This window comes from Mus musculus, chromosome 9 (assembly GCF_000001635.26).
Source record: "Mus musculus strain C57BL/6J chromosome 9, GRCm38.p6 C57BL/6J".
In the NCBI taxonomy this organism is placed as follows: Eukaryota; Metazoa; Chordata; class Mammalia; order Rodentia; family Muridae; genus Mus; species Mus musculus.
The window spans coordinates 39,563,848-39,575,861 of NC_000075.6; the positions used below are offsets into that span (position 1 = coordinate 39,563,848).

Genomic DNA, 12,014 nt, shown 5'->3' on the forward strand with positions numbered 1-12,014 from the left:
AATCTTCAATACAAATTCTTTTAAACTTAAATACATATTTAAAATAAGTGTTTTTAAGTAAATTTTATAATAATGTGTCAATATTTTATTCTCACATCCTTGGTTCTTGCTAACACATCCCCCTCTATTCTATCCCTTAACCCTTTCCCTGTTAAATGTTACACCCAAATAGTTCTCCTTCTATTTTCAGTTCATCACACTTTCAGCCCCTCCACTATCATAGCACCTTCTAACTCTCTTGCTATCTTCCTGATCATATCTAACATCCCAGGCTCAACATAAATCAAATCAGAGTTCTATGATTTGAAGCAGTGGTTCTTATTTGGACACAAACATGCAGCACATTTTTTTCTGGACCTATATTACTTCACTTAGTATAATTGTTTCCAGTTCCATAATGTATCTGAAATTTTCATAATTTGATTTTTATTTAGTGCCTGATATAATTCTACTATGTGAATTTACCACATTTTTGTTATCCACTTATTTGTTGATGACCATACAGACTGACTCAATTTCTTAGATATTGTAAATGGAACAAAGTGACTATAGCTATGTTGTATCTTCAACATAAAGTATAAACTCCTTTGGGTATATGCCCAAGAGTGCTAGAGCTGGATCAAATGGCACATATATTTTTCACCTTTTGTGGCACCTCCATACTGGTTTCCATAGTGAGTGGATAAATTTATGCTCCAATAAACTATATATGAGGGTTCGTTTTGGCCAAATTCTTACCAGCATTAATTATCATTTATTTTATAAAATCATAATAATTGTAAGATGAAATCACAAAGTAGTCTTGGTTTGCATTTCTTTAATGGCTAGCAATGTTAAACATGTTTTAAAGTGTTTATTGGCCACATGTTCAATTCCATCATCATTTTTATATGTATGATTCCTTTTTTTAAAAAGTAGTAATTCTTGGAGAATGTTTGTTTTGATCCTGCTCATCATCCTCTTCCAATTTTTCCCAGCACACATCTCTATCTCCACATAACAAATTGTGTGTCCTTTCTTTCTAACCAGGTCTAATTTGTGCATCATAGCTGATATCAATACTTTATTATAGCATTTGCTTTCTTAGTATTTATACTTTTTTAGTTCTTTATATATTTTAAATGGTGATGTATAGCTGGCAAATATTTTCTCCCACTCTACTTTTCCTAGTCTTTTTTTCCCTTATGATACACTAAACTTAATTAGTGACGTCCAAATGCAAAGAGATATGGGTTTCCCCCCCACCCCCGAAGCATGGAAAATCTATCAATGGTCACATATTTAAAATAAAATGATTCTCCCTCTCCTCCATGACCTATCAACTACCAATAGCTCTTCAGTAAGGGGTGAGAGCTGAAGAACCTTCAGTTTATGCTAAGTTTTGGCTGTCATCTTGTGCAAGTGAACACACAGTTGTAATGTGATGAGTGTGGTAGCCTTGCCATATCCAGAAGACTGAATTTTACACCATTCTTCCAGCTCTTCCAGCCCTTACATTATTTCTCCCTCATCATTTGTGATGTTTCCTAATCATTGTTGGTCATAGGGTAGGCTAGAAAATTCTGCCTTATTAGGAAGACTCAGTCTTTTATTTTCAGTCCTTTGACAATTTTTTTCTCTGACTTCTGGTCCCTGACAAAAAGAAGCATCTCTGACCCATGTGGAGAGTAGCCAACATAAATGGATATAAACATAATTATTGAGGATACAGTTTGGCAGTGTGACCATTCAAGAAGACAATAGCAGATTCTGTTTAACAACCTATTGTTTCCCAAGTCAGAGACTTTTGACCAGTATTACAGTCCAGATAAGAATTTTCTTTCACTGGAGCAGGCCTCTAATCCAATCAGAGAGAGGTCAGTTACTGTAGCAGTTTGAATGAGAACTGTCCCCCATCTTGTATGTATATGAACAATGGGTACATATTGTTGGCTTTGTTTGAAGTTAGAGAACCTTTGGGCTATGGAGTCTTACTTGAGGAAGTATATCACTAGGAATAGGTTTTTGAGAGTTTATATGTAGTCTTGCCTCATTTCCAGCTCACTCTGTCTGTCTTTTGGGTATTAATGGAGATGTAATTGCTCAACTTCTTGCTCCTTCTGCCATGTCTCTTAGTTGCTTGCATGCCTCTCTCCCATAACAGATTCGTCACTCTGGAACCATAAGCCAAAATAAGCATCTTTTTCTTTAAGTTGTTTTCAGGCATGGTGTTTTATCAGAGAACACAAAGTAACTAATAGAGAAGGTGGTACCAGGTGAATGGGGTATTGCTGTGAATAACCTACCCATGCTTCTTTTTTAGAGGAAAGTGCAACACCTTGAAACTTTGGACAAGAAAAGTGATGGAATAATACAAAAAGAATGTAGCAGGCTATTGTAGTAAGAGCCTGGATGACAGTAGTGCTGAGAATAATGGAAAGAATAGAGGGCTAGTTCATAAGGCTGACAAAGGGTGGGACAAGCTATTACCAACTGACAGAAAGACAATTTGTAGGCTATTTTGGCAAAGAATCAGGCTGCCTTCTGTACATGTCTTCAGAACTTTCTTAAAGCAAAATGAAAATGTAACTGATTCTTTTTTATTTTTCTTTGTTGTTTGTTTGTGTGTGTGTGTGTGTGTGTGTGTGTGTGTGTGTGTGTGTGTGTTGTAGAGGAAAGTTGAAGACAACATAAGATTGAATCTATGGGATAGTTACTACTTATAATTTTTATTTAGGTCTACAATGAGAAAAATATAAGTGAAACAAAATAAAATATAAGTTGTAAAGATTAGAGACAAAAGATCACTAAAAAATTTAATGCTGGAAGCAAGGCTACGTTGAGAGAAAAGCTATAATTGGTTTGGTTTGTTGTTTTTTATTAAATTTATTTGTTTTTATTCTTTAATCCTTTTTTACAGTTCAGAATTCATCCCCCTCCAGATCTGGCCCCCAATTGCTCCCCATCCCATTCCTCCTCACCCCTGTCCCCAACTAAGAGGATGTTCTCACCCCTCCCACACCTACCCCAACAGGCCTCCCCACTCCCTGAGACCTCAAGTCTCTCTCACTGAGGACAGACCAGGCAGTCCTCTGCTGTATATGTGTCAGGAGCCTCATATCAGCTAGTGTATGCTGCCTGGTTGGTAGTTCATTGTCTGAGAGATCTCAGGAGTCCAGGTCAATTGAGACTGCTGGTCTTCCTATGGGGTTGTCCTCCTCCTCAGCTTCTTCTCGCCTTTCCCTAATTTAACCACAGGGGTCCCCAGCTTCCATCCATTGCTTGGGTGTTCCTATCTGCATCTGTTTGTTAGGTCTCACAGAGGGCAGCCATGCTAGGACCCTATTTATAAGCACACCACAACATTAGTAACAGTGTCAGGGCCCCAGGCCTCCCCTTGAGCTAGATCCTAATTTGAGCCTGTCACAGGACCTCCTTTCCCTCAGGCTCCTCTCCATTTTTTGTCCCTGCAGTTCCTTTAGACAGGAACAATTCTGGGTCAGAGCATTTGACTGTGGGATGACAACCCCATCCCTCTACTTGAGGTCCTGTCCCTCTACAAGTTCCCCTTCCCTACTGTAGAGCATTTCATCCAAGGTCCCTGCCTTGAGTCCTGTGAGTTTCTTACCTCCCAGATCTCTGATACATTACAGAAGGTCCACCCACCTCCTACCTCCTGAGGTTGCCTGTTTTCATTAAGGAGATTAGTACCATTACTGCCCCCTGCCCCCCTGCTATTCACAGGAAGGACTGGAAGGTACTCTTTAAATAGAACCATTAGGTGGCAAGACCCCATGTGGATAATCTTCCAGCTTGTACAATAAGAAAGTCTAAGAAGCTATTTGGGCTTAGGAAGAAATTTCTGTAAAGTATGAAAGTTTCTGCTAATGTTGTTGAAGGGATGGGGATCCATCTTAAGATCACAGGTGAATTTAGCATGTTGTCTTCCTAGTAATTACATTAAAGGCCTGAAAATGCAATGGTGAGTGGAGGGAAGAGTAAGGGAGTCTTGATTTCTTCCTCTGGAATTAGACAGCTGCTGAAGACAGACACTACATAACAATGTTGCAGGGATGTCAATAAGAAGACCCCGAGATGAAATTACGTGAAGCTGTAAGAACAAACCCTGGGTTGTGGAGGGGACCCCAAAAGCCATGAGTCATTCACCAACTAGAGTTAGATACAGGGGGCTGGACCAACCAAATGGTAAATGTATGTTGCAGGCCACAGAACTGAGAAAGTAAAACAATCTAAGCCTTTTGAAATCAAAGTCTTAGGCAAGAGACATGGAGCTTTAACATTTACCTTGTTGGTTTCAGTTCTATTTTGGTCCAATATTTCCTCTCTATGGCCCTATTTCTCCCTTTGGGAATAGATATGTATATTCTGTGTTATTTGTGTTGGAAGTATATGATTTGATTTGTGATTATTTTTAAAGAGGCTCTCAGAGTTAAGAGATTGCCCTGTAAATGGAACTTTGAATTTTGAAATAGCATTGAGATTGTAAAAGTCTATGGGAATCTTTAAAGATGGACTTTTTTTTATGATCATGAGCTTTTTAAAGACAGGGCATGGAATGCAGTGACTTGAACAAGAAGTGTCCCCCATAGGTTCACATATTTGAACAATTGATTTCCTCTTAGTGGTGCTAGCTGGAGAGCTCTGAACCCTTTAGAATGTGCATATTTTCTAGATGACATATATCACAATGAACAGGCTTCTTCCTTTACTTCCATTTCACTCTCTTTGTTTACTAGGTATAGCTGCAAATATGATTTTTCAGCTTCTTGTTCCTGCTGCCATGATTGCCACATGCTGCTGGGCATTTCTGCCTTAAAGGACTCCTCCCCTTCTGCAATCATAAGTCAATATAAACACTTTCAGAAGTCAATTTTGGTCATGGCACTTTACCACAGCAACAAAAGTAACTGATACCATTAGCCTGTAGTAATCTTGCCATTTCTACATCAATGAGCACCTACTTAGAATATAGTTTAGCTGAATCAGAGCTCAATTATAAAGAGTATCTATGTGTACTGAGGGACATTTACACCATTTACTTGAGAATAGTTTCCGACAAAGGAAGTTCTTTTCAGTCCATATACGCAAAGAACAGTTTAAAATGTCACATAATTATCACTCCAAGTAACACTCACTAGAAAATTTGGGCTAGTAGATCAACTTGCTGATCGTTCTAGACCATCTCTCAGCAGATTCCCAATGGACTCTAGACCCAGTTCTCCACAGTGTTAAGTCACAGACATCTGCTTAACTAACTATCCTATCATATCTTACATTACCACTCTATTTCTCTGCTTCCTGAGAGAATCTTCCAAATGAATTGCCTATACCTAAATCCCATGTCAGTGTAGGTTATTGGAAAATCAAAATGAAGTAAAATGACCAACTTTACTTCTTCCATCATGGAAGCAAATGAATATGAAGAGGTTGAAGGTTGTCTCCCCATGTTTTATGTGCACAGAGGAAAAGCATAAATAACTCATCAAAGTATGGCAATTTAAAAAAAAAAGGACTCCTTGGATTTTAGGAACTTCTTTATTTATGAGTAAAATGAACAAATACTGACATAGACATATAGCAGGATACTACACAGAGACAAGTTGACATACCTTTATCTTGGGGTACTATACTTTGGTAATAGAAAATAATTCCAGACATATATAACCATATAGAAATCCGAAAAGGAACACTAAATCAAAGAATAGTAAATCAAAGAAAAATCCAATAGAATAACATAAAAGTCTTGTGATATAGTATTTAGGGAAACAAACATATGGTAAAACTAAAAAAACTAAATAAAAATAGAGAAAGAGTGAGAATGTTGCTTTTCAGGCAGAATTAAAGATAGGAGATAGTAATTCTGGAGGGAAATTCACTAGTTATGTTTTCCCTTTGTAGGAAAAGGACTACATATGTCATCATAGTTCTTTATACTTAATGGAGATTTACTGACATCATCTCCTGTTTTTTAGTATCTAAAAAATATATATTGTTTTGAAAGATCTTTCTAGAGTGGCCTGTTTACATGAAGAGGCAGCTCAGATTCAACACGGAGACATGAGAGCTCCCAGCAAGTTTCAGAGCAGCTAAGTTTAAGAGGGATTGGGTTGCTTAAGGAGACAGTCATTTTTAGAAAAGTTTTTCCTCCAATCTAAGAACAAGAGGCTGAATTGTATATAGGTATAGCAAACAGAGGGCATATGGATCTTATCCTCCTGCAAAAGATATTCCCCTTTAAATAGCAAACAGTTAAGATATACCAACTTAAGGAATTAACTCTCATGGACACTCCAAAGGAACGTGTTGGTTCTTTATGAATAGAATATCTTAGCCATTATTCAGATGCAACATGCAAGTAAACAAAGTGTTCAGTCAACTTCCTTTAAGTGAAATTACTTCCTATTCCTTCCCCAACAGAGGGTAGTGCAGGGGGTGGACATTTCTTTTGCCTTCATTTTCTACCCAGGTCACAGTATTACTCTTGGATTCATGTTAGTTGCAGGTCTGTTTTTTATTTATTTATTTATTTATTTATTTATTTATTTTAACCTACAGATGTTCACTACCAACAGAAAGGTTTAGAATCTTTACCTCTGCATACCTGTGTCTTAATAGAATCTCTTGTGAAATAAAATCCAAATAAGCAGAAACAAAGTGAGCAGGAATCACTCCAATTTTTTAAAATTCTTGTAAGATTGTCACACCTAAGAAACTATAACCAGGAAATGAGGAAAGAGAGGATAGATATGCAGAAAACATGAAATAATTTGACATATATTTCTGGATTCCTCTTTAAGACCTTTATTTTATTTTTTTTTAAATCATGTGTGTGAATGTGTGTCTATGCCAGGGTATGTGTGCCTGAGTACAGGTTCACTTAGCGGCCAGAGTCACTGCATCTTCCTGGAGCTGGAAGTACAGGAGGCTAGAATCCACCTGATGTAGATATTGGAAACTGAATGGATCCTGAGCGAGTCCTATGCCAGGGCAATTTGCATTAACTGCTGAGCCATCTCACTAGCTCCTCCAGATTCCTTTTTAGGCTCTCTTTCTTTTATTTAAACTGACAAAAGAAAAATAACAGAGAGAATCTCAAGAGTATTGGCTGGGGTAAAGGTTTGATACCTTTCAGCAACCCTACAGTTCATTCCAGTGGCTGAGGAAAGAGAGGTCAAAAGATTTCCTTGAATACACTCATTTATCAAGTAAAGTGGAAGGAAGACTGAGCTCCATGCTGCTTTCTGCCTTCTCTTCTATTGTGTTCTTCCCTGTGCTGATGCTTCTTTTTCTTCTTCTTCTTCTTCTTCTTCTTCTTCTTCTTCTTCTTCTTCTTCTTCTTCTTCTTCTTCTTCTTCTTCTTCTTCCTCTTCTTCATTATTATTATTATTATTATTATTATTATATTACTGTACAATTCATTCTACAAGCTTGATAGCAACTATATTCTCCAAGCAAAGTAGCCTTCTTATTAAATCAAAAATGTAAACTTGGTGGATTGAAATAGCACATTTGTCTTGGAAAGCATATTGAGAAAAAAGTAAGTAATACATGAAAACAATACAAAGCTTAACACTTTCAGTAAACAGAGAAGTCTATCACATAATACAGCAATAGCATAGATCCATCATTGCCCTTCATTGCACTGAGCAAGCTAAGGAAGGTTCCAGGTTTCTAACAATCTAGTCTCATCTCCAAAAGTCCCACTAGCTTTTCTCTCTTCTCGTTCATAAGCCAAATGTTCATATGCAATACCAGCATCCAGCCTCAACCCAATCAGCATCATTTGCTCCGTAGGCTAGCATGCTGGTACCTCTGATTTGGCCAAACCCACATTCAGGACCTGACCAAAAGCTTTTCTCTATATAGAACTTTTAATGACTCATAAATAATAAGATGCCATTTGGAGCCACAGGAATGTAACTCTTTTCAATAACTAGGCAGATTGTAAGATGGCTTCTCTAAAGCAGACATTTGAGGAAAATTTAACTGCATCCAAAATGAAAAACCACTATACAAAAAGAGTAAAGAAAAGGATGAGGGGTGGAAATATATATGAAAAATTAAGATGACCAAACAAGGAACATTGGTGGGGAGAGGGAAATAGGAGGGTTGAAAGGAAGGGAAACTTTTTTTCATTGAAATATAATCTCAAAAATAAGCAACAACAACATCAAAAATATGGACAAACAGAATGCATAGGGTGCTCTGCTTACCCGGCAGAGCATCACCTGTATAATATCCTTTATCAATAGTATAATATCCATGACACTTTCTAGTTTCTAGAGTCACAAAACCTGGAGTCTCCCTTCTACCACTTATTCCTTGGTCATTCTTTTCAAAGTCTCATTTCAGCCCTTAGCTTTAAGTCCTTTACATAGTAAAATTAGTATAATTTCAAATATATTTATAAAAGCCAAGTAAAAGTGGCATACCTCCTCTGATGTACACATGAAGTGTTCATGACTGGTCATTCATTACAACTGCTCAGGAGCAAAGGCAGGTTTACGTAAGACCTTCCACAGTGATGCTTTCACCTCTTTATTCCTGAGACTGTAGATTAATGGGTTTAGCATAGGAGTGACCAGATTATTTAAGACCTGCACAGTTGCATCCAGCCAAGGGCTTGGAGTTGGTCTTAAGTATATGAGGACAACTGGCATGTAGAAAAGCAAGATGGCAGTGAGGTGGGCACTGCAGGTGGAGAAGGCTCTACGACGGCCCTCAGCAGATCGGATCTGCAGAATAGAGCAGACGATGCAGCTGTAGGAGGTGAGGATGAGGAGGAAACAACTGAGCGGCATCAGGCCCACACTGATGAACCCCACCATCTCCAGGGCTGATGTGTCTGCACAAGCCAGTTTTAGCATCACAGGGATATCACAGAAGTAGTAGTCCACCTCATTGGGACCACAGTAGGGCAACTGGAAGGTGAGAGTGGTCAGAAAAGTAGCCTGAATGCAGCCAAAAAAGGATGTCCCCGTGGCCAGGATCGCACAAACTCTGTGACTCATAATTATTGAGTAGCGTAATGGGTAGCATATGGCCACAAAACGGTCATATGCCATCACTGTGTACAGGAAACACTCGGTACAACCAAGGAAATGGTAGAAGAAGAGCTGGCTCACACAGCCTGCATAGGAGATGGCTCTGCTGTTTCCTGAGAGGTAGAACAGCATCTTGGGAGAACTCACAGAAGGGAAAAATATGTCAAAAATAGACAATTTACATAGGAAGAAGTACATGGGGGTATGAAGCCGACTGGAGGAGATAATTGCCAGTAAGATTAATAAGTTTCCCATCAGAGTGAAGATGTAGAAAGACAAAAACAGGACAAAGAGCATAGTTTCCAGACCCTCTGTGTTTGGGATGCCGAGCAGGATAAACTGAGTCACTACGGAACGATTCCTCATAGCTTTGAGACTATCTGACTTCAAAGGGATTCAAACTCACCAGTCTGAACACCAGCATCAGATTTTAAAACTTTTTCTTAAAGCTTTGAGTGTGATTACTATGGGGCAAATTTCTTTTTTATGATAGGCAGGGGTCTGATCTATGTACTCATATCAAATGTCTACTTAGTTTTCAGAAGGAATACTATCTGTGGGGAAATGATCACCTTCTTTGCTAGGAACAACAGTTTAGAGATATATTAAAAACATTTTCATGTTAGAAATATTTCCCTATGGCATTTTCTTTGAGCATTGTTTTTATATTTTGAACTTCTGTGATATCTTTAATTAATATACTCCCACTATGCATTTCCTTCTGCAAAATAACAGGAAAAGGTTTGTATTATAAATCATAACAATTAATATCAATCTGACTTTACTTCATATTAGTTTTTCTGGTTATAATAATTTGTACAATACCTCATGGACATCTGTAAAATGAAATTCACAATTATTTTAACAGAATCAAGATCAGCAAGCATAACCTGTACTCTATGATACAGTAATGTGATACTCAGAAGTATTTTTAGTAAATTCTAATTAAAATCTTTCATTATTTTACATATCTGAAACCTACTTCTGGAAGCACCTTAATTTGATATTGGTATTTTGAAATTATTTGCATATAGACATTTATTAACTCAGATTGCCCAAATGCCCAGGTCTTTCACAGCTGTGTCCCTGTATATTTTGAACCTTTTATCCTAAGAAGGCAGACTGCTCAGAAATATTAGCCAAAAGAAACAGCAATTTATGGTATCAGATTCAAGTCACTACAATAAAGTGACAGAAAAATGACCCACATAGAAGTAGAATAAAGTTAAGAAATACTATCTCTGAGGTAAATTGTCTACGTGGAGTGATGATGCCTAGAGATGAAGTGGCTTCATCCCTTGATTCACCTAGAATTAATGACATTAAACAATAATATCAACAATATGCCCACTTTCCTTCCTTCTTTCCTTCCTTCTTTCCTTCCTTCTTTCTTGTCTTCCTTCCTTTTTTCCTTCCTTCTTTCCTTTCTTCCTTCCTTTCTTCCTCCCTTCCTTTTATCTTTCTTTACATCCAAACTAATAAATACTTTGTTTTAAAGATAGACACATCTTTTAGAAGCATGATTATTTTTAACAACGTATCTGTGAAAGCGGCAATTACTATTACTAATCAGACCTGTAGGCTAGCAATTGAAGTCTACTTACATTGAGGAACTTATCTCAGTTTCAAAGCTAATATATGACAGACCTATTTTCTTTGTGCTCTTTATCTTTTGAGAAGTCACTCTTCTGTTTTGTTGTTGTTGTTGTTGTTGTTTTGTTTTGTTTTGTTTTCTCAAGGAACTTGCTCTGTTACTAGACAATGCCCTTGCCAGTAGATTCTCACAGCAACTTTTCTTGAATGTTGGGAAAGTACCCATGCCTTACTTCTTCCAGGTTAATTGTTCTTTTTAGAAATCTTTTCTAGTTTAAGAAACCATACAAGAATATTCTTTATATCCTTAAAGACTAAACTTAGTATTATCTCTAAAATAAGATCTTTGGTCTTAGGCAAAGAAGATAATCATTTTCCTACAGATATTATTCCTTCTGAGAATAAGTAGACTTACCCTGAAATAGGCAACTGTAGCATTTGATTTGTGTTCGTAGATCAGACCCCTGCCTATAGTAAGAAAGAAAGTTGCCCCATGTTAAAAGCACACTCAAAGCTTTCATCATCTAAAGATTTATAATCTGACACTGGTGTTCAGACTAGTGACTTTGAATCTTTTCAAAGTCATGATATTCAGGATGGGAGTTCAGATTCAAATCTGTGGTAAATGCCCCTAAACACCCTTCCTAAAAACAATGACTGAGCTATCCTGTGTTCCCTAATCTCACACTCCACTGGATACAGTGAGGACAGTCAGATGTGAAGCAGTGAAGTTACATGGTTGGGAGTGGATGATTTCTCCTTGATAACAATTCTAGCCACACCTAAACAATCTCTCTAAGCAAGTCACGTTCCTGTGTGCTTGCCCTCTTCTCTTCTTGATCAGCAAAGGCTCTCAAAGCACTCTACTTGCTTATGCTCAGACACCATGATATTCTGAGTCAATATTCTAATCTTTTTAGGTCCACTAAAAGAAAGAGCTGTCCTAAAGACAAGGGAGGACTCATGTAAGGCCCAACAAGCATGAGAGGGAGTTGGAGAGTATACCTGGACAGATACAGGCGTACTCACATCGTCATCCCAGGAATGCAGTTCATGATTAGCAGAACCTGACATTTATATTTCCTGTCAGAGGCAAATGAACTACAGACCAAAGAGTTCCCCTTGCCCTGCTTATGAAACAGAAAATCTCACGGGGCTTGCATAACCAGCATCAGAACATTTTCCATAGATTGTTTTCTGGGAAGTGCCTAGCAGAGCCTCTTAAGGCCTCTGTGATACCTAGGGATAGCTGTGCAGAAACAATTAATTTGCCAACCTCATTTATCATTCAGTCATCAAACAACAGTGATGACATCATTGCAAAGAGATGCTCTGAACTGGGGAATATGTTTATGCCTAGAAAAATAGGCTGCAGTG

At 37.8% G+C, this 12,014-nt stretch overlaps 1 protein-coding gene across 1 annotated transcript; it reads right to left on the reverse strand.

Moving 5' to 3' along the window:
• Window positions 1-8,474: 8,474 nt before the first annotated feature.
• Window positions 8,475-9,410, reverse strand: Olfr959 (olfactory receptor 959). The gene has a single exon (NM_146508.1). It carries the CDS (start codon window positions 9,408-9,410, stop codon window positions 8,475-8,477), a length of 936 nt encoding a protein of 311 aa, NP_666719.1.
• Window positions 9,411-12,014: the final 2,604 nt, after the last annotated feature.